Source organism: Amblyraja radiata, chromosome 13 (genome assembly GCF_010909765.2).
Source record: "Amblyraja radiata isolate CabotCenter1 chromosome 13, sAmbRad1.1.pri, whole genome shotgun sequence".
Classification (NCBI taxonomy): domain Eukaryota; kingdom Metazoa; phylum Chordata; class Chondrichthyes; order Rajiformes; family Rajidae; genus Amblyraja; species Amblyraja radiata.
Genome location: NC_045968.1, coordinates 44,362,418 through 44,388,027, shown reverse-complemented (window position 1 = coordinate 44,388,027; position 25,610 = coordinate 44,362,418). Strand labels below are relative to the sequence as shown.

The following is a 25,610-nucleotide window of genomic DNA, read 5'->3' as shown; positions in this document are numbered from 1 at the left end:
GTTATTTTTTTTTTATCATTTTCCGTTGCGGTAGTGCCCGTTTCTCCAGGCTGGGGGGGGGCTGCAGTGTCTTCGCCGCGGAGTCGGAGACTTGCTGCATGGGAGGGAGAGAGAGAGGGGGACAGAGAGAGGGGGAGGGGGAGAGAGAGGGGGAGGGGGAGAGAGAGAAAGGGGGAGGGGAGAGAGAGAAATGGGGAGGGGGAGCGAGAAAAAGAGGGGGGGGGATAAAGAGAGATGGGAAGGGAGAGGTGGAGGGAGAGTGAGGGGGAAGGAGGAGGGGGGGAAGGAGGAGGGGGGGAAAGGGGAGAGGGAAAGGGGGATTATCTTTAGTGAGATAATTAAGGTAGGTTTTAGAGCAATTGCTTTCGTTTCCTTGATAACAATTGGAACCGCTTTCTTTTCCTTGATAACAATACTGAAAAATATGAATTCCAGTTTGCGACTTTCTTTTTGCATCATATTTTTAATGTGCGCACACTAACACAGTCGAACAGTAACAGGCAATCAAATCAACACACAAATTTTCTAAAAAAAGTTTTACTGCAAAAACTTAGTATTCTATTTGCAGTGTTTGCATGCTCCTTTATAACATTTTACATTACATTTTACAGTATATCTTGATTATTAAAACAAGGACAACTTCAATTCTTGATTTTTTTAAATGTATACACCAATGACCCCAATCATCCCATTCCACCCACTCTTTACTCTTGACTCAACCAAAATTATTTCTGAAATAGTGCTCATAAATTTGGTGCAAAAATGCTCCAAACTAAGGCTCAGTATGCACCAGAGAGAATCTAAAACTCCAGCGGGCCCTGGACCACGGCCGCAAGGGACTTTGAGCTTCGCGCTTGTGATATGCGCTGTGCGCACTTATTTTACATACATTTTTTGTAATCCTGCCATGCCACCCCCCTTTTTGAACAGCTTCGTACGGGTCTGGAGTATAATATTTTTCACACTGTCATATGCCTTTCTTACATATGCTGTCAGAACGCACTGTAGTCTCCAAACACCACTGTAGTGGCCATTTGGCCTGTTTTGCATGTCATTGATGATGGCATGTGCCTTTAAATTTTAGACTGCCTGTTATATTGTGGGTGGGATTTATGACGTGTTTTTGGGTGTGTTTGGAGCTAAGATGCTTGCGCAGAAGTTTAGTTTTTAGTGTAGTTTGGAGCGAGGAGGAAGAAGGTTAAACCTTCGACCATGCGGGACCATGCCAGCCATGCCAGATCATGCGGGCCAGGCGAGCCATAAAGGAGACCATGTGAATTGTAACGGAGACACGAGGAGTTTTCAATGTTTAAGTTCGATGAGGATTGCAGTAATATCGGAAGAAATTTGGATGTATCTTATTGTTTTCTATCAACAATAAAACATTTTTTCATCAAAATACTGTGTTTTGAAGCCATATCTGTGAAGAAGCTCTGATGATCTCTGTGAATGAGCTCGTATGCGTATCGAAGATATTCCCCTTATCCCTATGGAGTTAATTTCCCGAAAGATATGAAAATCTGCCGCTACAAACACTTCAGTAATTTTCCTTGCCCTCCATTTCAGAATAATAGTGTTTTAAGCCGATAACTTGACACTAGCGCTGGCAATAAATAAATAAATAAATCAATGGTGCGGCTTTCCAGCCCCTTATCGCATTGGCCACGCTCGGCTGCACATCGGTGTCAATCTGGTGGACTCTTCCATCTTCCTCTAGTCTTGGGGGTGGGGTATTGGGAGGGGCCTCACAAGTGGAATAGCCTAGGGCCTCTCTTCACCTAAATCCGGCACTGTCTGCACCCTTTCCAACTTAACAGCATCCTTCCTTTCGCTGGGTGACTATAACTGCACACAGTACCTAAGTGTGGTATAACCAACAACTTGAACAGCTGCTTCATGATGTTCCAAGTTTTGTACTCAATCACTTCCCATTGAAGGCAAGCATGTCAAACAAACAGCATTCTTCTCCATAATGTCCATTCAACTCATTACTTTCAGGCAGGCACGTGCCATGAGCAATTACTCAGGGTAGGCACTAGGCAGTCAGTCGACGTGTAAATACCGGAAAGATCCGCGCAAGCGCAGAAAACGTGAAAACATGCGCAGAGAATCGTAAAACCGCGCATGTGCAGATCGGTCCTGTAGTCAGTCGACTTTTAAAAATCTATAAAACCGCGCATGCGCAGATTGGTCTCCTCTCCTGTAGGCATGTGCAGCACCATACATGCAGTCCACGGTGCAAAGGCAGGATTTCAACTGCCTTTATTGCCTGTTGTAAGTGAAGGCTTGAAGCAGCGTCCACGGCACGCGAGTTGAACATAGTTACGCACATTACGCGTACTGCGTATGATAGGTACGGAAGAATTATGCATACCTAAGATCGATTATTAAAATAATAATCATTTAATAACAAATACTGAATTGGAAATCTTTACTATTTACATTTAATAATTACCTTTTTATAATTTTAGTCAGCACGTGCCTGCTTTCAGGGAACCATGCACCTGCACTGCTAAATCTCTTTGCTCTACAACACACTCCAGGGCTTTATTATTTACTGAGTTAGTCTTGCCCTGGTTTTACATTCCAACGTCTAACCCTTGTCAGAGTTAAATTCCATGTGTAGCAGCAAAGAACTGCAGATGCTGATTAATACACAAAAGGACACAAAGTGCTGGAGTAATTCAGCAGGTCGGGCAGCATTTCTGGAGAACATGGAAAGGTGACGATTCACAACTCTTCAAACCTGTTATACACCTATTGTTCTTATTGCTGACCTTTGTTACAACCATCAAAAAATCCCTCTCGCTTGTGTCAACCTGTTACTTGCCATGCTTTGCCCCATCTCTTCCCTTTTCCAGCTTTCTTCTCCCCCATCCAATCAATCTAAATAAGGGTCTCGATCTGAAATGTCACCTTTCCATGTACTCTGGAGAGGCTACCTGACCTGATGAGTTACTCCAGCACTTAGTCCTTTTGTTTTTTAAATTACATTTGCAATTTCTTCGCCTACCTTCTCGATGGATCTAGTTTATGTTGTAAACCTTCCTTCATTGTCCACGATGCCACCAAATTTGGTGTCATCGGCAAGTTTACTAACAGCGTTAACTACACTGTCATCCAAATTGTTAGTGTACATGAACAAACAACAATGGACCCAGCACCAATCCCCACAGCACACCATGAGTCACAGGCCTCCAATTCCATGTGATCTGGTTCAAGAGTTCAAGAGTTTTATTGTCATGTGTCCCTGATAGGACAATGAAATTCTTGCTTTGCTTTAGCACACCAGAACATAGTAGGCAGGAACACTGAATAAATTAGTGTGTCCATATACCATTGCATAAATATATACACACATGAATAATTAAACTGATAAAGTGCAAATAAACAGATCATTGGCTATTAATGTTCAGAGTTTTGTCCGAGCCGAGTTTAACAGCCTGTTGGCTGTGGGGAAGATGCTGTTCCTGAACCTGGTCGTTGCAGTCTTCAGGCTCCTGTACCTTCTACCTGAAGGTAGTGGGGAGATGAGTGTATGGCCCGGATGGTGTGGGTCCTTGATGATGCTGCCAGCCTTTTTGAGGCAGCGACCGGGACAGATCCCCTCGATGGACTGGAGGTCAGAGCCGATGATGTACTTGGCAGTGTTTACCACTTTTTGCAGTCTTTTCTGCTCCAGGGCGCTCAAGTTTCCGAACCAAGCCACGATGCAACCAGTCAGCATGCTCTCCACTGTGCACCTGTAGAAGTTAGAGAGTCCTCCTTGACATACCGACTCTCCGTAATCTTCTCAGGAAGTAGAGGCGCTGATGTGCTTTCTTTCTGATTGCATCAGTATTCTCGGACCAGGAAAGATCTTCAGAGATATGCATGCCCAGGAATTTGAAGCTCTTGACCCTTTCCACCATCGACCCGTTGATACAAACGGGACTGTGGGTCCCCAACCTCCCCCTTCCAAAGTCCACAATCAGTTCCTTGGTTTTGCTGGTGTTGAGGGCCAGGTTATTGTGCTGGCACCATCTGGTCAGTCGGTCGATCTCACTTCTGTACTCTGACTCGTCCCCATCAGCGATACGTCCCACAACAGTGGTATCGTCAGCGAACTTGATGATAGAGTTCGCACTATGACCGGCCACGCAGTCATGAGCATAGAGTGAACACAGCAGGAGGCTAAGCACGCAGCCTTGTGGTGCTCCCGTGCGGATTGCTATTGAGGCTGACACATTTCCACCAATACCAACTGACTGTCGTCTGTGAATTAGGAAGTCGAGGATCCAATTGCAGAGGGATGCGCAGAGACCCAGTTCTGCGAGTTTGGTAACCAGCTTGGAGGGGATAATTGTATTAAATGCCGAGCTGTAATCAATGAATAACAGCCTGACATACGAGTTTTTGTTGTCCAAGTGGTCCAGAGCGGAGTGGAGAGCCAGCGAGATCGCATCCACCATTGATCTGTTGTGGCGGTAAGCGAACTGCAGAGGGTCCAGGTTTTTGTCGAGGTAGGAGTTGATTTGTGCCATGATCAACCTCTCAAAGCACTTCATCACCACAGACGTTAGTGCCACTGGTCGATAGTCATTGAGGCACGTCATCTTGCTCTTCTTGGGTACCGGTATAATTGATGCCCTTTTTAAGCAGGTGGGAACCTCAGACCTCAGAAGTGAGAGGTTGAAAATGTCCGTAAAAACTCCAGTCAGTTGGTCCGCACAGGTTTTTAGAACACGACAGGGTATACCATCAGGTCCAGGCGCTTTTCGATGGTTGACCCCTCTGAAGGATTTTCTGACGTCGGCCTCTGTGACTGTGACTGAAATACCATTACAGCGAATGGGGGCTCGAGAACCTTCCAGACTAGCCTACGATGCAAAGACCAGGCCATGGTCCATGTAGACAAAATCCACTGCGCTGCCCTTATTAATCCTCTTGATACATCAAGGAACATGGAATGCTTGAAAAGTTATTGACAACACATACCATTATTCAGTGCCACACGAATTTGCTTATGACAAGTTTTAGATGACATATTTTCTTTCAGTGGATGCAAAGAGAAAGTTCACCCATACTCTCCAAATACTGAGAGTATAGAATACCCATACTATACTAGTTCACCGATACTCTCCAGGCACTTTTCATACACCAAGTCTGATATTCATCGTTCACACTGGTTAAATCATTTATAGGTTGACAAAATAGAATAAGTAAAGAAGAACAAATAGTAAATGGATTTTGAGAAATATAGTTCGTACTCAGCTGGCTTGACTGGGTGTAATGACTTTTGTGCTGCAAAACTCATACGTGGCCGTTTCTCTGGAACTTCATCGTTGCTACTTTCTCCACGTGTTTCTGGAACCCCTGTTGATTGTGTCTTGGTCCAATTATATGTTTCGCGCATGACATCAATTCCTTCCATTCTCATTGCTATATACAAGCAACTCAACAAATACTGAAACACAATGCACCAAATTACAACATGTAACTACAAGCAGCCCTGTATAAAAAGAAAACTGCACTTTACTATAATCAGCATCATGCTGCTGACACTTTGCGTATCCTTTGAAATAGATTGTCTGACAAGGTCGTTGGTCAAGACTATATTCATTGCAATTCAGAAGGACAAGTAATGTTATTGAGGCAAAACCCACATAGTTTCAGGCGGAGGCGAGGAACTTGGTCACTAAGAGAATAGTGAATCTTTGGAAGTCTACCCCAGAGAACTATGAGTATATATCCAAGCTAAGATGGAGCTGATACCAAACTCAGATCAATCTTAAACTTATTCAGAAGCAGAGCCGGGTGACCTATCACGATGTATTGAATAAAATAATAAAACATCACACCAGATTTAATGTCTAGTTCACAACCCCGTGTTTTGTGCTGGTGCATCAATGTGCCATGCCTTAGCAATGTGTAATTTTACTATTACATTGGCAATTAATGACAACTAATTTCAACTGGAATTAGAGGGAGACACAAAGAAAAGATAAAGTCATTCTCAACAGAAGTATGAACTGGAGACTGTGCCAAGAATTCCACGTGGCCTAATAATCACTATCGATGCAGTAGTGAAGTTGATTAGCAGCTTGTCAGATCGGGATTCGTGGTTGATTCAACAGAAAGTTCTTAGAAAATGTTTCTTGCCAGAAAACCTCATCCAATGCAGGGGCTCAACTCCTTGTCTGAAGGTTATGGGATTATTTAATAAGGCACATCAAGTTCTTTTGTTTTGGTTCAACACTTGTCACTTTAGCCCATGATCAAAAATGATTCACTGATTATTTACTATCAGGCATAGATGCAAGCACAGGGCTCCCCCTGGGTGACAAATAATCTAATTTATGGAAATTGGATTCTATGCAAATTGATTAATACATTTTTCAAACATGCAATAGTCATTAAAAAAATTTTAAATGGGATTTATTAATGACTGGATACAGTATATTCCATGGATCTAATTATGGGTACCGTTGGGGTGGTTTTTCAATAAAGTAGTGACAGAATTATGTCAGGTGCACGAGACAATGAGTAGTTGCAGGAAACTGACTTTTCTACCAAAAGAGAATTGGCAGGCGCAGTTCTCAAGAAATGAACCTTTATGCAAACCAGGCACTGCCTGTAATGACTGCTCTGATTTTACAGACAGCAACAAAAACACTGACACGTTCCTGACATTGACAACATCATACAGCATTTTTATTTTGAATGGATTTTTGAACCACAACTCATTGTCAATGGACAAATAAATATTTTCTTTTTCTATTTAAATTCTGAAGGAATTAAACTTTATATAGATAAAATCGTATGTCAAATGTCAGAAACATTATTTGGCAGCAAACTTAAACCTGGAAGTAGAAACGTCAATTTCTTCTGCTATGTTTATTGGTCAAGTTATACTTCAGATAGCAACATCATCTCCTTACAAGGCTTTCAATACTGGGTATGTTGGAAAAGTACCAATAGAAAATAGGCTGCAAAGGAAAAAATTTGAACAGTGACTTCGAGATTTCCAGATTTACTGAGTAATCAGAAGACCCCAGAAGTTATTTAAATTTACTCAGAGCATTGTAAATCTCACCTGTTATTCTCATCACAAGATCAGGGTGAATCTTATGCTTTGAAGCATTTGACAAATGTCATAAATTTGACAATGTATGCAAGATGAGTCAACATAAATTTTTTATGATTTAGATGTTTCATTGAACATTTATTGTCCAATTCTTGTAATTGTACAAGACTGTCATGTTTCCCCTTTTATTTGCTGAAATTTGATTATGGTTCTTAAATTACACTACTGGAGAGATCAAATGTTTCAACAGAAACTCCAAAGTGTTGACTGCAATGATTAAATAGAAGAGCTTTTTAAGTGTATTTTTTATGGTAAAGGCCGACTTGCATTTATACAACTAACTGTCTTTTCTCCTTGGAAAAGCATAACATATAACAAACTATTCTGTTCGTTCTTATTCGGCATCGTGGAAGGAAACTTCTTGCTAAGTTTCCTAAGTCTGGAGTGAGGGGGGTGAATTCTGACAAATGTGAAAATGAGCAAGATTAGTCAGATAACGTTAAATATGAGCTACAGCTAATTTGCACAATAAGAGATAAACAGATTGCAAAGATAATCTATTTTGGGATCATTGATTAAATAGGAAGGTTACAAGTGCAATAGAATTATCCTGATGCCACATGATCTTTTAGTTACACTAAAATTAATAGGCGTTGACTGGATCAATGTAAACACCTCATCTGAATAGCGGAACTTCTGCCTGTGCTATTCTGTCTCTCCTGTCTGAGAACAAGTAATACATCAGCAATCATGATATCTGTCAGAGGTGAGACGAACCTTTCATGTCTGTGACTTCAAATTACAGATTACAAGACGTTCTTGACAAACCATTACAAGTAAATCATTAGCACACTTCCTGCCAATTAAGATACATAATTGTGAAAATGCAAGAATTCAAGGTTTAAAAATTACCTCTTGTTTAGCTTGGGTTCCTATCATTTCAGTTACAGCTCCGCAAATCAAATGTATACGGTGTTTCTGTATTGGTGTTGCACACACAACTCCGGGAGGTGTAAACATCAGAAAGTGCTGGAATATATGGCATAAAGCTGATCTTAATTTATCAGAATCAATGTGTTTCAATAGTCCATCGCCTATAAAAATACTTAATTTATCCATAAACATATTAAGGTTAAATGGTTCTATCACATGCAAGCTTGCAAGATGCTCCGTATTGACTGGAAAGAGTGCTTTGACCAATTCTGAAAATGGCTCCTCATATAGTTCCAATTCAGCTCTGTCAGCTTCCTTAAACAACAGCAAAAGATCAACAAAACTTGTAAAAAACATATTTGACAATTCTTCTGGTGGTGGTCCTCCAAGTTTTATTAGTTTTGCTGACAGGGCTATCACAATACTCTTAATCTTGGGACTGCCATGATCTAAAAGCGAGCAGCTTATTTCCCATAAGGTAAGTCGTTGCCTTCTGCAAAACACATTTGAAAGTATCGAAGATAAAATTCTCAGTAATATGATCTCCAGTAATTCTACTTGTAACAGAGAGTTCAGCTGAAGTGGTGCGGGGGTTAAATATCCTGGATGTTCTCTGACAGCCACAATAAAACGATCAATCGTAAATGGCCACAAAGATGACTCATGCATCATTACACTCTTCTCCGACAGACAGGTTAGATCTTGGAAGAGGCCGAGCATTTCCTTGGTTTGTACCCCAAATATGAAGGGATTCTTGTTCTTAAACAGCCACAGCAAAGAAATTATTATTTTTGCAATGCAGTTATGAAGTGTCTGGCAGTTTGGGGCTGCAGCAATTCGAAGAAGCCTGGTAATGATCCAGTTGCTGAAATCTTTAAGAACAAATAGATATAATCAGATCAAAATCACAGAAACAAAACAAACATAAACTTTGTCTTATTAAGCAGCTTAAATTTAGTCTACATTCAGGCTGTACAGTGAAATCACCACAGCATGAATATCATGCTGACAATTAAATGATAGCACTGGGAAGATGTTCAATACAAATATTAGCCAGCAAGGAACAGTTAAGCTGAATTCTAAGTAATTCAATAACTATCGGAGACAAACATATTTAATAGGGTTGAATGAGTGCAATTGGAAAGAAGAGTAAAGTATGAACATTTTATGATTTATGATATTTTATTGAAATTCAAAACATTCATATTTATATTCAGAAATCTTTATGACATAGGAGGCCATTCAATCACAAAGTCCATGCTGACTCTCTGAGAACCCCCCCATCAACCCCATTGTCCCATGTATTTCCTTTAGGGTGGTTCAGCACAATGGTGTTCCTCTCAGTATTCCGGTAAACTACCAAGAAGCAACGAGTTGCCAAAGGATATTCATAATTTGTAAATATTTTGAACACCAGTGTGCCCATTTGAAAACAGATAAATCAGTACCCTCAGGTGTAAACTGGGTCAATCATGGGAGCAATAATAAACTACAAATTATATAAATTGCCTTAATAGTCAAATTTGTCATTAATAACCAACAGGGTAAAAATTCAAAATTTGCAATGATATAATATTTACATAAGGAAACAGTGAAGTGATGCCTTAATCCTTACCATATTGCAATGGTTACAATTGTTGACAATCTCCACTCGACAAAGTAGGAATGCATTAAAGTGTATTTTATCGAACTTTTGAGAGCAAAAACTGGATGCTTCGCAAACACTCAATTTACTTTGTTCCCATTTCTGATCCATAGTTTAATTCTAGGCCTTATGCTTGACAATAAACAATAGATGCAGGAGTAGGCCATTTGGCCCTTCGAGCCAGCACCGCCATTCAATGTGATTATGGCTGATCATCCCCAATCAGTACCCCGTTCCTGCCTTCTCCCCACATTCCCTGACTCCGCTATTTTTAAGAGCCCAGACAACATATCATTCCTTGAAACTGCCTCCTTCAAGGGTAGAAGGTGGATAAGAGCATATACCTAAGCAATATGTAAAGGGGCTGTCCCACTTGGGCTACCTAATCTGCGAGTTTAGAAGAGTGTCTTCGACCTTCAAACATGCAGCATGGGCGACACGTGGTCCTAGGAGATCCTAGGAGGTCCTATGAGGTCGCTGGAACTCTCCTTCATGCTCGAGGGAAGTTCCCGAATACTCATGGCCTCAGATACGACGCGGAAAAAATTCCCGTACGTAAAATTTGGTCGGCATGGCTTTTTTAACTTCTAGTTCAGTGGAGCGGGGTCGCTATTTAGTTACAGGCAGTCGAGGGCAGCTGTAGGCAATCTCCTTCGTTGTCCGGGCATTTTGATTGGCTCATTAGTGTTTTAATGACCAAGGAAGACCTACCAGTAGGTAAAATGGCTGCTAAACTTTATTATACTTCCTGAAAGTGTCTCTACTCCTTCTCCCCCCTCTGCCCCGCACTCTCTAAAGGACTTACTGTTACTGTGCAGCCGTTTTACCTTCCTCTTCATCGCACAGAGAGCTCTCCCCCGCTGTGTGTGTGTGTGTGTGTGTGTGTGTGTGTGTGTGTGTGTGTGGTGTGTGTGTGGTGTGCGCGCACGCGCGCGGGGTCGGTCGCTCCAGCTTGCTGTTCGGTCGATCCAGCTCGTAGTTTCAATGCGGACGGTCGATCCAGCTCGAGGCTTTCCAGGCGGATGCCCTCGAGCTTGAAGGTCGATGACACTCTTCTTAACTCGTGGATTAGGTCGCCCAAGTGGGACAGCCCTTTAACTCACACGTTACTGTAAGATTCTCTCCACTGATGTGCTGACAGCCACATCATTGTCCTCACATTACCACACAATATTTGATTTCCAGTACATCAATAAATACACAAATTTTCTGTAACTTCTATGTACACTCACCAATGCAACTGCACTCATCATCACTACTGAGCCGCTGAATTTCCTTGGTTGGCTTTTGCGGAGCGCTCACAAACATAAGAGGGAAAGATTTCATGATATGTTGAATAAAATCTAGCAACATCACACATGTTGGCTGAGAGTCTGTTTTCTTCAAAAGCTCCAAAGCAACTGAAATTTTAAAAAGGATAACATTAATTATTAAAAGATATAAAATTGGATCTACATTGTTATTATTTCAGATATGAGTAAAGCTTTGGTAACATAATTGTTTACAACTGTTGCTCGATGCTGTTAGCTGGTTGTTTGATGCAAAGAATGAGATTTTTGCTATCTGCAACTAATTTATTTGCTTCAAAAGTGTCATATCATCTGATTTTTGAATGCGATGAAATATCAATTTATTTTCTACGACAAAATTCATTGATGCTTGAGGAACACGTGGAATTGAGAGTTTTAAAAATCTTAATGTAATGTAAACAGGTAATTTACAAGAAACACCTACAATTTATACCTACTTTTAAATGCTTTTGGAAGCCAAAACAAAATGTAGCAAATTATCACATATCTGAGAATGGCAATTTTTAACATTCATAAAAATCATAATTTTCAGAAAAATTATAGTTTTCAACAACAAATTCAAACCACATTAACTGCAAATAGACACAAAAAGCAGGAGCAAATCAGTGCCACAAGCAGCATCTCTGGAATGAAGGAATGAGCGACGTTTCGGGTCAAGACCATTCTTCAGACTTCTTGACCCAAGACGACACCCATTCCTTCTTTCCAGAGATGCTGCCTGTCTCCAGCTTTTTGTGTCTATCTTCAGTTTAAACCAGCATCTGCAGTTCATTCTTACACACATCAACTGCAAACTGGACTAAATATTTCCTTTCACATTTGTTGGAGAATTTGCAATTTTTCCATATGAAAGCAGGGAAAAGGCAGATGCAATTTAACTCTTACATGTGCAGTGTTATTTTTTTTTCAGAGGTTAAACTAGGCAGGGCTCACACAATAAATGGTAGAGGCTTGGAGAGTGTGTAGAACAGAGACACCTATGGGTACAAGTAACAGTTCCCTGAAAGTGACAACACAGGTAGTAGATGATGAAGGCAATGCTTGCCTTCATTGATCAGGGCATTTCATACAGGAGTTGAGACGTCATGTTGCAACTGCACAAGTTGGTGAAGAGACCACACTTGGAATACTGTGAACAGTTCTCATCACCCAGCTATAGGAAGGATATTATTAATCTGGAAAGGGTGCTGCAAACATTCACAAGGATGTTCTCGGGACTGAAGGTGTTGAGTTATGAAGCGAGGTGGGATTGGCTGGGGCTGTTTTCACAGGAGTGTAGGATGCCAAGGGTTAACCTCTCAGGGGTCAATAAAATCGTGAGGAGCAGAGATTAGATGGATGGTCAGTCATTTTTCCCCAGGGTAGGGGAGTCTAAAACAGGAGACACTAAATTTAAGATGTGAAAGATTTAAAAGTAACCCAAGGGGTAACTTTTCACGAAGGTCAAGCTGTGGAAGTTGGTGCAATTACAACATTTAAACGACAGTTGGTCATGTACACAGAAACAGGTGTAAAGGGATGTGGGCCAAACAGAGGCAAATGGGACTAGCTCAGAATGAAACCTTGGTCAGTATATGAGAGGAAATGCCACTGCTGTATGACTCAACGAAGGAAAATATCAAATTTTTATTTTCAATTAATATTGAGTGTAAGGATAAAATGATATATACTGTATTCCTCGCACAAGAGTGTAAGAAGTTGTTTTCCAATACATTTTGAACTAAATGTAGAACATGGCCCTGCTCAAATAATTCTTCACAGCCAAAAAACTGAGTTAAACAAGATACAGTAAAAGCTTTCAAAAGTAGATCATCCATGCATGGGATGTACAGATAAATATATTTTCTAATAACCTAGTTTTCGATAACTAAGATGAGTGTGATATTGATTGGGATAGTACACATGGGTAGGCAGCAGATGTTTTGCGCAGGAAATGGTGGAGGTACTTACCAACATCAACATCTGTCAGCATCTTGTCAACAAACTGACAAAGAATCTGCCTTGGCTTCTGCACCACTGTGTTATAATCTTCTGGACTGGCACTGTTTATAGTAAAAGAACAAACAATTTTTCAGGACATATCACATCTCGGTCTAGCAACTGCTAGACCCAAGATCACAAGAAAATGCTAAGAATTGTGGACAAACCCAGTCTATCATATCAACCAACTTTTCCTCATTCCCCCCTCCCTCTACCGATTGACTACTTTTCACTGCCTCAGGAAAGCAGCCAACATTATCAGGGACGACTAATACACCAATCTTTCTCTCTTTTTCCCTCTCAAGTCGGGATGAAGATACAAAAGCTGAAAGCACAATTAACCATCCTCAACTTCTTCCGCATTAGTATCAGATTCTCAAACTGAACTTTTATATAGTACGGAAATATTTCCAACCTTCTAATTTACCTCGTTGGGTTCCTGCACTCTCTCCAGCTGTAACTCTATATTCTGTGCTATTTAATTTCCCTTTTGCACCACCTGCTGTATTCATGTAGGTATGATCTGCTTGGATAACAAGCTGAACAAAGTTTATCATAGCTCTTAACACTTGAGAATAATAAATCAACACAACCAATGTAAAGTTAACAAGTTAATTTGTCCAAAACTGGTCAGTAAAAAGTACACCAAGAGCTGGACCAGCAGCTGGCCACTCAGTGAAAGATAACTTGTGCAAATCTGTCAGTGAAAGGTAAACGAGTAAGGCAGATAGGAAGCAAAGAGTAGGAATTAATGGGTCCTTTTCAGAATAGCAGGCAGTGACTGGTGGGGTGCCGTAAGACTCGGTGCTGGGACCCCAGTTGTTTACAATATATATTAACGATTTAGATAAGGAAATTAAATATAACATCTCAAAGTTTGCGAATGACATAAACCTGGGAGGCAGCGTGAGCTGTGAGGAGGATGCTTTGAGGCTCCAAGGTGACTTGGATAGGTTGGGTGAGTGGGCAGAAGCATGGTAGATGCAGTAAAATGTGGATAAATGTGAGGTTATTCACTTTGGTGGCAAGAACGGGAGGGCAGATTATTATCTGAATGGTGTCAGATTAGGAGAAGGGGAGGTGCAACGAGACCTGGGTGTCCTTGTACTTCAGTCACTTAAAGTAAGCATGCAGGTACAACAGGCAGTGAAGAAAGCTTTCTTTGCAAGAGGATTTCAGTTTAGGAGCAAGGAGATCCTACTGCAGTTGTACAGGGCCCTGGTGAGACCGCACCTGGAGTATTGTGTGCAATTTTGATCTCCTAATTTGAGGAAGGACATTCTTGCTATTGAGGGAGTGCAGCGCAGGTTCACCAGGTTAATTCTCGGGATGGCGGGACTGACATATGATGAAAGAATGGGTCGACTGGGCATGTATTCCCTGGAATTTAGGATGAGAGAGTATCTTATAGAAACATATCAAATTCTTAGAGGATTGAACAGGCTAGAGGCAGGATACATGTTCCCGATGTTGGGGGAATCCAAAACCAGGGGTCACAGTTTAAGAATAAGGGGTAGGCCATTTGGGACTGAGGTGAGGAAAACTTTTTCACCCAGAGTTGTGAATCTGTGGAATTCTCTGCCACAGAAGGCAGTGGAGGCCAATTCACTGGATGTGTTCAAGAGTTAGATTTAGCTCTTAGGGCTAACGAAATCAAGGGATGTGGGGAGAAGGCCGGAACCGTGTACTGATTTCAGATCATATTGATCAGCCATGATCATATTGAATGGCGGTGCTGGCTTGAAGGACTATGGCATCTGTCTTCTATGTAAATGAAAGGTAAACCAGTAAGGTGGTCTCTGGACCGAGCGGCATGAATGTGGTGCTCACCTCTCCAGCTCACGCAGGGCGGGTAGGATAGAGGCCATCTCCAGCCCCTGCTCACACATCTTGCAGCAGGATTCACCTCTGCCTCAGATTGAGGAAGCTCTTGACGTAAATCGCACTCAACCGGTCGCCATCAAAGATCTTATATCGCTATAAGATCTTTGGTCGCCATCTCCCGCCGCAGGAGCAGCGCAAATCAACTCAGCGACACGGACAGACTCCTGCTGTCCCCGCCCACAGGCGCCGGGCTGGCCAGTCAATGCACGGCCGCTGAGCCCCGTCCTCAGGCCAGCCCCAGCCAACCAACCCCAGCCACAGGCGCAAAGCCCGCCAAAGCTCAGCCGCCCCCTTCGTCGCCCAGCACCGCCCACGTTCCAGCGCGCCCAGTCAGGAGCCGTCTACGTTTCACATGCTGCCCTTATGAGCCCGCCCACAGCAGCGCGCACCTGCGCGACCTCCTCCGCCCACTGGCCCCGCTCCCCATCCAGACCACGCCCACTGCGCCTGCAGACCACGCCCATTGCCCCATCCAGACCACGCCCATTGCCCCATCCAGACCACGCCCACTACGCCTGCAGACCACGCCCACTGCCCTCCAGACCCTCCGCGCGCCCCCTGCAGACCACGCCCACTGCCCCATGCTCTGCTACAGACCACGCCCACTGCCCGTGTGCCCCGTGTAGACCACGCCCAGTGCCCCCGCCAGACCACGCCCAGTGCCCCCGCCAGACCACGCCCACTGCCTGCCCCCCCATACAGACCACGCCCACTCCCCCGCGCTCCGTGAGCCGCCCCCCGCCATTCTCGCCCTGCCCCGAGTGCAAAACACAGAGGTTGTTTCGATCCCCAGTGCCGAGTAGGAGGCTGGACTGGTCACAGCGAACTGTCCAGGAGAGCGCGGGCCGGGAGACCCGAGTTTGGCTGTCGATTGAGTGCAGCTGCAGGGAGGGACCGCGCCGGTGCGGAGGTTGGGAGAGAGAGAGAGGAGACACTGAGTAGTAATAGTAGGGAGATATTGTATTGGGGTATCGGCCGACGGCCTGTATAGGTCCGGTAAACGGTGCTCTGGCACTATTCCCTGCTGTTACAAAATGACAGGCGAGAGTGGGTCTAGTGGTATGGAGGCCAGTGGATGAGAGGATAATGAAGGAAATGTTGAGAAGGAGTGGGAAACCGTGGGAACACGGGGTAGCCCCAGGAAGAGCAGCCGTAAAAGAAGGAAAAACAATATTGGTGGATCGGAGAGTGGAGACAATGAGAGTGGAGACAAGGAACCAGAAAAGGTATATAACAATATACTCTTTCTTTTTCTTTTATTGTTTCCATTATGCCCATAAGAAAAGAGTATATGGAAAGAAAAGAAAAACCTGGTTATATTTATAGCAGGAGTAATAAATGCGACAGCAGAAGCAAAATCCAAAACAGAAAGGATCCAAATCATTGTAAAGGCTGCAGTCCACCACTTGGGCATGGCAGGATTGAAGTGGGAGGAAATACATGATGGTCTCAGTATCCAGGCGAGCCAAGAGTCAACATGTGTGGATTAATAATATTAATGTTAATCCTACAATGGAATGCAAGAAGCTTGTTAGCCAATGGGCAAGACTTTAAGCAATTCATAGACAGTAGGAAGGAAAAACCAGATGTCGTATGTATCCAGGAAACCTGGTTGAAACCAAGTTTAGATTTTGTTCTATATGATTATGTTGCAGTGAGATGTGATAGGGGAAATGGGGGAGGAGGGGGTTGTGCCACTTTCATTAAAAAAGGGATACCATACAAGGTATTAGGAATTGGGCAGGAACAGGTATATGTGGTAATAGAAGTGTGGTCTGAGAGGAGGAAATAGTGGTAATAAATTACTATAATCCATGTAAGCGATTAGAGGTCAATAAGTTACAGGAAGTAGAAGGCCAAAGCAAATCTAATGTTATTTGGTGTGGGGACTTTAACGCACATAATACATTATGGGGCAGTGGAAAGTCAGATAATAATGGACAGGTAATTGAGGAATTATTAAATGATGGTAATCTAGTATGTCTAAATGATGGAAAGAAGACCAGGGTAGATGTTAGGACAGGGAAGGAGTCTGTGTTGGACCTTACACTTGTTTCTAATAGGATTGCTGCTAAATGTAACTGGGAAGTATATGAAAAGGGTACCATAGGAAGTGATCATCATCCTGTGCTATAAATATATATTATAAATAAATATTACTTTAACTATGAGTAAAGAAAACAGAAGTGGACGATGGGTGTTTGGAAAGGCTAATTGGGAGAAATTTAAGGAGGAAAGTGATAGATATGTAAAACCGATACAAGAAGAGACAGATATAGAAAACTTTGAGAATAAATTGTCAGAAGGTATCAAAAGAGCAGCATTAGTTTCCATACCTAAAAGTAAAGGAAGATCAAAAAGGAAAGCTGTGCCATGGTGGGACAATAAATGTAAAGAGGCGGTGGTGAATAGAAACAGAGCATTCAGATTATTAAAAAGAACTCATAACTACCAACACATGATTAATCACAAACAGGCTCAGGCAATTGTAAGGAGGACTATAAGACAAACAAAAAGAGCATATTGGAGGAAGTATTGTGATTCAATTGGAAACACAATACAGGTAGGGGAGATATGGGGGATGATTAAAAAAATGGAAGGTGATAAAAGAGAGTGGAGTTATCCTATCTTAACAAATGGAGATCAAACTGTAGTCTCAAATAAAGACAAAGCAGAACTAATGGTTAACACTTTTAGTAGGGTTCACAGCTCCCACAACTTGTCAGATGAAGGAAGAAGAGGTAGGGAAAGAACAAGAGAGGAAAATGTTGAGGCCTTACAAAGGAAAGGTATCACAGAGGACAAGTACAATATTCCATTTAATTTGGGGGAGCTAAAGAGAGCTCTGGCCAAGTGTAAGAACTCAGCCCCAGGGAAGGATGATATTTGTTACATAATGATAAAGCATCTAAGTGAGGAGGGACTCCAAAAGATACTTGCACTATATAACAAGGTGTGGGAAGAAGGGCGAATACCGGAGAGGTGGAAGGAAGCAATCATTGTGCCTATTAGGAAACCAGGGAAAGATGCAAGTAATCCAGTAAATTATAGACCTATAGCTTTAACAGCACACATGTGTAAACTGATGGAAAGAATGGTAAATGAAAGATTAATGCATCTAATGGAAGAAAACGGTATAGTGGCTAATTATCAGAGTGGCTTTAGAAAAGGGAGAGGTACTAATGATCCAGTTCTGTGCTTGGAAGATGATATAAGGAAAGCACAAGTTAAAAAAGAATCTGTAGTTACCGTATTTTTTGATGTAGAGAAGGCTTATGATATGTTGTGGAGAGAATGTCTTCTAATAAAGCTGCATTTAATGGGAGTAGGAGGAAATATTTTTAACTGGATAATGGATTTTCTTAACGGTAGAAATATCCAAGTTAAAATAGGGTCAGACATCTCTAGTAAATGTGTAGTCGAGAATGGAACTCCCCAGGGAAGTGCGATAAGCCCGATCCTATTCTCAATCATGATCAATGATATATTTGCAAACATTCAACCAGAGATGGGGCGATCGCTCTTTGCAGATGATGGCAGCCTATGGAGAAAGGGGAAGAATATAGATTTTATCGTGGAAAAAATGCAGCAAGGGTTAGCCCAGGTGGAAGAGTGGGGAGTGAAATGGGGTTTTAAATTCTCTATAGAGAAGACAAAGACAATGGTTTTCACAAGGAAGAAAATTAAAGAGGATGTCCAGTTAAAACTATACGGCAACAATTTGGAAAGAGTAAAAGATTTCCGTTTCCTGGGAGTCCATTTTGACTCCAGATTAACATGGAGGGTCCACATTACAAAAATAATTGGAAAATGCAAAAAAGCCATCAATGTAATGAGTTGCTTAGCAGGTTTAGAGTGGGGAGCAGATATATTATCTCTTAAACATATCTATGTATCACTGATCAGATCCAGACTAGAGTATGGCAGTATAGCTTATGGATCAGCATCTAAGTCAGTGTTGTCCGAGTTGGACAAAGTCCAAGCGGAAGCTCTAAGAATCTGTATAGGAGGTGTGCGGACGTCACCTGTATGTGCACTACAGGTGGAAACTGGGGAGATGCCGTTGAGACTGCGCCGCAGACAACTAATGGCTAATTACTAGCTAAGCCTTAAGGGTCATGGAGAGAACCACCCAACAAAACAGGTAGTACAGGAGTGCTGGGAGAGAGGGGTGGCTCAGTCTGGAAGCTTCGGCTGGGTTGGAGGAGGTGTGGCAAGGGACATGGAAGTAGAGGACAAAGAGTTCTGCCCTGCAGTATTGTGGCCATCTGTCCCAATATGGTTACTGAACATCCCAAAAGTTGATCTGGAGATATGGGAGGCAAAAAGGAGGGGAAAAAATTCGGACCTAAAAACAGAATACCATAACCATATATATAATAGATACAGGGAACACCTCTTAATTTTCACAGATGGATCAAAGGACCCAGTAGCTGAAACAACAGGGGCAGCTGTGGTAGTGCAAGGGATGAATGATGAGATTTGCAAAAGAACAAATAACTATTTGGCAGTATATACAGTGGAATTGTACGCTATTTTGATGGCAGTTCGGTGGATAGAACAGGTGCAATCATGCAAAGTATTAATATGTAGCGACTCATTGTCTGCAATCCAGAGTATTGGGTCTGGTGCATCCCATAGGCGGCCTGACCTAGTGTATGAAATTCTGCTACTATTAAGCCAAGTAACAAGGAAGGGCAGTGACGTGACTTTGTTGTGGGTCCCAGCACACATTGGTGTGCTAGGAAATGGAAAAAGTGGATAAATTAGCAAAAGAGGCCGTTAAAAAAGAGAACATAGAGGTAAACCTACAATTATCCAAATCTGAAGGAAGACACATTGTGTGGAAGAAATCAGGAATGGCAACAATACTGGGAACAGGAGACAAAGGGGAGACACCTCTATTCGCTACAAAACAGAGTGGGCATTACAGCAAGAAGAGGGGGGAACAGGAGAGAACAGGTAGTATTAGCAAGATTGAGGATAGGACACACTCACCTGAACAGCACATTAAAAATGTTGGGAAAACACCCTACTGGGATGTGTGAGGAATGTCAACAGCCGGAAACAGTTCAGCATGCTCTAGTTGCATGTAGAAGATATGAAATAGAAAGAAGAGTTTTGATCAGTGAAATGAAGAAAATTGGAAAGACAGATATATCAGAAAAGAACATTCTAGAGTATGGAGGGGAAGGAAAAGGAGTAAAGGTGTTGTTTAATTTCTTGAGGGCCTCTGGCCTTATAAAAAGGATATAATGTAAAGACACGAGGACTGTGGAGTGAAGCCAGAAGGTGGCAGCAATGCAACATTGTGGATGCCGGCTGCCGTAAAACTCCAAAGAAGAAGAAGAAGTTCCCCAGTGCCACAGAGGAGCAATGTCTCTGAGAAGTTCTACCATGTTACTTGAAATTATCCCAGCCAACGATATCTTAGGGATAGTATCAGTGTCTTGCCAAGAACTTAACCACAGGGGACCGGAAGTGCGGCATGCTCACATGTGTGGGACATTGGGCAGCATCAAAGACCTCTAGAATCTTTGGGCAGCATCGAGAGCAGGCCCATCCTTTCCATCACTGGGGCCAGGTAAAACCTCAGCTTGCAATGTCACCTGGGTGCTGCCAGCCAAAAGCATAGCATGGTACGTAAGCTTCCAGTAATCTGTTGCTGCCTTCCACTGAAGGACACAAATTAAGTCTCTCAGCTCATGTAGGCTCTTTGGCTGGTCCATACTCACCTCACAGTTTAAAACAATTTTTTACTTTAAAATAAACTTTTCATTTACACTATTTCTTTACATTCAATCAATACATTCAGTGCTTGGGAACACCTCTATCCAAGACCGCAATAAATTGCAGAGAGTTATGGATGTACCTCAGACCATCACACAGACCATTCTCCCTTCCATGGATTCCATCTACACTTCACACTAACTCGGAAAGGCCACCAGCATAATTAAGGACCAGTCCCACGCCAGTCACTCCCTCTTCAACTATCTCCCCTCAAGCAAGAGGAATATAAATTTGAAAATGCATACCTCCAGATTCAGGGATATTTTCTTCCCAGCTGTTAACAGGCAACTGAAAGGTCCTCTCATCAGCTGGAGTGCAGTCCTTACCTCCAATCTACTTTATTGGAGACCTATGAACTATCTTTAATTGGACTTTAGTACAAAATTATATACCCTTTATCCAGTATCTGTACAATGGACAGCCTGATTGTAATCATGTACAGTCGTTTCATTGACTGGATATCACACAACAAAAAATATTTTCACTCTTCCTCCGTACACATGACAATAATAAACTAAACTAAATTAAAGTTTTATCAATTCTAAGCATTTGTAGTGCAAGCACGTTTTGTATGCAGAGCATCATTGTCCTCTATGTGATCCCCTTTCGCCCCACCAGCCTCTGCATCTTGTACATCATAGTTTGGCAATTCCCCCCACTGCACCATGACCCCATTACCAGTCATATCTTTCCCTCCCGTGTTTCTGCTTTCCGCAGGAACCACTCTGTGTTTCCATGGTCAGGCCATCATTTACCACCCACCCTTCTTGTCCCTTAGCAGTTTCCCATTAGCATTTTCTCCAGCAACCCGAGGACATGCAACACTTGTCCCTGCATCAGCTCCCTCACCTTCATCTAAACAACCCTTCCAAGTGAGGCAGAAATTCGCATGCACCTCTCGCAATCTTGTCTCCTGTATTTGGAGCTTTTGATGTACCCTACTCCACATCAGCAAGACCAAATGAAGTTGTTTTGCAGACCACCTATGCTCTGTCTACAAAATCCATCTCACGCGCCCAGATCCATACACATCCAGAGGTCTCAGCACAGATCCCTACAGAACACCACTGGTCACAGACCTGCATATGGAACTAAACTAAGTGTCACATGGGAGGGCTGGTCACCCAACGCAATATTCTACCTCTCCACCAATTCCAATATTGCTGGCCAGTGGGGGGGGGGGGGGGGGGGGGCTTTCTGTTGCGCTAGTTTGTACTATTTGTTATTTGTTGATCACACACACCCTCCACCTCACACAGACACTCACACACAGACTCTCTCTCTCTCTCACACACACACACACACACAGACTCATTCACACACACTCATTCACATACACACACACACACTCATTCACACACACACAGACTCATTCACACACACTCATTCACATACACGCACACACTCATTCACACACACACGCACAGACTCATTCACACACACACACACAGACGTGTTCACACACACACAGACTAATTCACACACACAGACTCATTCACAGACACACACATTCACAGACTCATTCACACACACACACTCACCCAATACTAAAATGGCAAGTAACTTCAGAACGTGTTGAATATACAGTGTGTAAAACAAATGTTTAAAGCCCCCTGTAGAGGCTGCTGGTGCTGAAGCAAAAATGTGCTTTAAATAACATCCAACAAACACACTCACCATAGACAGAGCCGTGACCCTCTCGCTTCCTCCGTCTGGCAGAGACTGAGTGAGCCACGACACGTCCGGGTTTTTTTAGTCCCTCCCCCCTGCCGCCAGCGAAATTAAAAAAAACATTAATATCTCTCTGATTTTTAATCGATGGGAAAAGTTCTCTGGTCCAGTCCGGCGGAGGGTGGCTCTGAGCGAGGTGGCCAAAAATGACGGCCGTAAGTGGCGGCGTTCTCTCGGAAATCACATTGCAGTGAGTCAAAAGCGGTCAAGAACTTACTTTTAGTAATATATAGATAACACCCTTCCACCACTACCCTCTGTTTTCTAGAAAATTATGATCTCTAAGAAGGTACTGGCAAATGTCTTTAATCCTTCCATTTAAAGAAATGAATTGCCTGTGTGACTAAAATCCCAATTTAACATGCTCATGGCAGAATCCATGTGCACACATTTTGGCTCTTGAGTCTCGATAGATTTTTACTAATTCTACGTTAAAATATTACTTGTGCAATATCAATATAACATTGCCATACTTTATTTTACAAAAGGTCCTCAAGTTGAAACATTAACTCTGTTTCTCTTTCTGCAGATGCTGCCTGTCCTTCTAAATGTTTCCAGCATTTTCTGTATGTTAAAATATGTAATACCCTATTTCTGCCACTAGATGTTACAACATACTTATTAATAGAGCCAGGATTTTGCCATAAATGCCATGTGCCTTTTCATGCCTTTTTTGAGGATTCCACTAGGATAATGCCTTTTTCACAATCGAGTGCCTAAATCAGCCTTTTTTTGCCATTTTGCTAAAAGGTCGTGCTATTTTCTCTAGTTGTACCGTGATTACAATGACTTTTTCTATGTTAACACGTTAATATTAATGTTATTATTAACGTGTTAACATAGTATAACTTACAAGAAAACATCCATCACCGGGGCGAAACCGGGGGTGCTACCATCTGTCATTCAATCGTACATGCTGCTGCCCGCTGGTTCAGTTTTCTCCAAGATATATTTAAGAAAGAACTGCAGATGCTGTAAAAATCGAAAGTAGACAAAAAATGCTGTAGAAACTCAAAGGGTGAGGCAGCATCTATGGAGAGAAGGAATAGGCGACGTTTCGGGTCGAGACCCTTCATCAGACTGATGGGGGGGGGGCGGGAAAAAGAATGGAAGAGGCAGGCAGTAGGACTAGAAGGAGAGCTGGGTAGGGGGGGGGGGGAGGGAGAAGTCAAGGGCTATCTAAAATTAGAGAAGTCAATGTTGATACCGCTGGGGTGTAAACTACCCAAGCAAAATACCCAAGCTTGTCTCCTCACTACATTTACTGCTGGCTCCAGTCGCAAATCTAAGTTTTCGAGTGATCTGTGTAAGGCATTCATTGATGCTGGAATTCCACTGTGGAAATAGGAAAACAAACCTCTCAGAGGTTTTTTAGAGGAACAGAAAACAAGCGAGTTATCATTACGAACAAATTATGTTGACAGTAACCAACATTGTTGTGCAGAAAATTAGAGATCAAGTTGCATACAACAAAATATGGATCTCAATAGGCGAGACAACCAATGCTGTGGGGAGATATGTTGCCAATGTGGTCATCGGTACACTGGAGGCAGGTCAACCGTCAAAGGAGTATTTGTTGACATCGGAAGTATTGGAGAAATCAAACAGCTCACCATTGCTCAGTTGTTTACATCTTCACTTACTGTACTTTGGCCAGAAGGTATAATACACGAGAATGTTCTTCTGTTTGTGACTTAAAGTTTTATTCCCCAAAATGTTGCATTTGACATGCTTAGCTCAAGGACTTCATAGAATTGCCAAGCACATACGTAGCTTGTTTTCAAATGTCGATCGCTTAGTTTCCAATGTCAAGAAAATCGTCCTCAAAGCACCGTCATGTGTACAGTTGTTCAAGGAAATGGCACCCAAGATTCCGCTACCTCCTCAGCCCTGTTTTGACTAGGTAGGGTACATGGCTCTCTGCTGTACTCTACTATGCTGCAAATTTCGAAAAGATAAAATAAATCGTCAACTGTTTTGAAGAAGAAGAATCTGCTGTAGTCAGGATCGTCAGTGAAATCATGCAGAAGAAGTCCCTCCACCGCGATCTTGTGTTTGTTGCTTCCAATTTTGCAAACTTCCCACAAGCTATCACTTCCCTTGAGAAACATGACAAAACATTAGTGTATAACTTGCAGGTTTTCAACAAAGTAACTGACGATATTCGAAATGTTCCTGGCCATGTAGGTAGAGACATACAAGGAAAATGTGAGAGAGTGATTTTAGCTAACAAAGATGTTGAAGAAATAGAAAACATAGCTAAAGTTCTCAAAGGTAGTTGTAATAAACAAGATATCAACATGAATATAGAGTCTGTAGCTTGTATTGGGTATGCACCAATGACCTCAGCTGAGGTAGAAAGAAGATTTTCACAACTGAAGCATATTCTGTCTGACAGACGGCATAGTTTAACATCAGATAATTTGAAAAAGATGCTAGTAATTATGTGCAACCAGGCAACTTTGGTCATTTAATGTAGTATACCTTTATATTATCATTTTTAACCATATTTTGGTGGTGGACATATATGCCTCTTTTGTCAATAAATGCCTTTTTCGTGTTCAAGAAGGAACTGCAGATGCTGGAAGATCGAAGGTACACAAAAATGCTGGAGAAACTCAGCGGGTGCAGCAGCATCTATGGAGCGAAGGAAATAGGCGATGTTTCGGGCTGTCGAGTCTGACGAGTCTGAAGAAGGGTTTCGGCCCGAAACATCGCCTATTTCCTTCGCTCCATAGATGCTGCTGCACCCGCTGAGTTTCTCCAGCATTTTTGTGTACCTAATGCCTTTTTCGTGCCTTTTTTGTAATTTTATTATGCCTTTTTGCCTGCCTATTTCAGAGTTTTTTCGTGCCTAAACATCCTGGCTCTACTTATTAAATAGCATGTTTAAGAAAGAACTGCAGATGCTGGAAAAATTGAAGGTAGACAAAAATGCTGGAGAAACTCAACGGGTGAGGCAGCATCTATGGAGAGAAGGAATAGGTGATGTTTCGGGTTGAGACCCTTCTTAACTAGCATGTGTTTCCTTTAGTACAAAATATAGAGAATAGTGCTAAATTGTAGAGGAAGCTATCAGTGTTATAATTAAGAGCACCGTTGTGTAAACTAGCTACTAATGATGTTTCAAATTTAACTTCTGAAGGTTTTTTGAGTGAATCATTTTTATCTTTCACCTCCTATTCCTAGTTTGATCTTTTTTTTTCATTTAAAATAAATCAACACAAAAAAGAAAAGGGACATATTAATAAGAAACACTCAAATAATACAC

At 42.2% G+C, this 25,610-nt stretch overlaps 1 protein-coding gene across 3 annotated transcripts in view; it reads right to left on the bottom strand.

The window, feature by feature from the left end:
- The window catches only part of atr (ATR serine/threonine kinase), an 86,001-nt gene extending 70,855 nt beyond the window's left edge, over positions 1-15,146 (bottom strand). Inside the window, exons 1-6 of one of the 3 annotated variants that reach the window (XM_033031909.1) lie at positions 14,926-15,146; positions 14,765-14,887; positions 12,905-12,996; positions 10,877-11,044; positions 7,979-8,871; positions 5,250-5,446 (exon numbers count right to left, since the gene is read on the bottom strand). In XM_033031909.1, the coding sequence (XP_032887800.1) occupies positions 5,250-5,446; positions 7,979-8,871; positions 10,877-11,044; positions 12,905-12,996; positions 14,765-14,823 (1,409 nt within the window). In that variant the 5' untranslated portion in view covers positions 14,824-14,887; positions 14,926-15,146. Of the gene's footprint in view, positions 1-5,249; positions 5,447-7,978; positions 8,872-10,876; positions 11,045-12,904; positions 12,997-13,361; positions 13,458-14,764 lie in introns of all 3 variants that reach the window. The other 2 variants (XM_033031910.1, XM_033031908.1) reach the window with 2 other exon arrangements.
- Between the last annotated feature and the right edge of the window lie 10,464 nt (positions 15,147-25,610).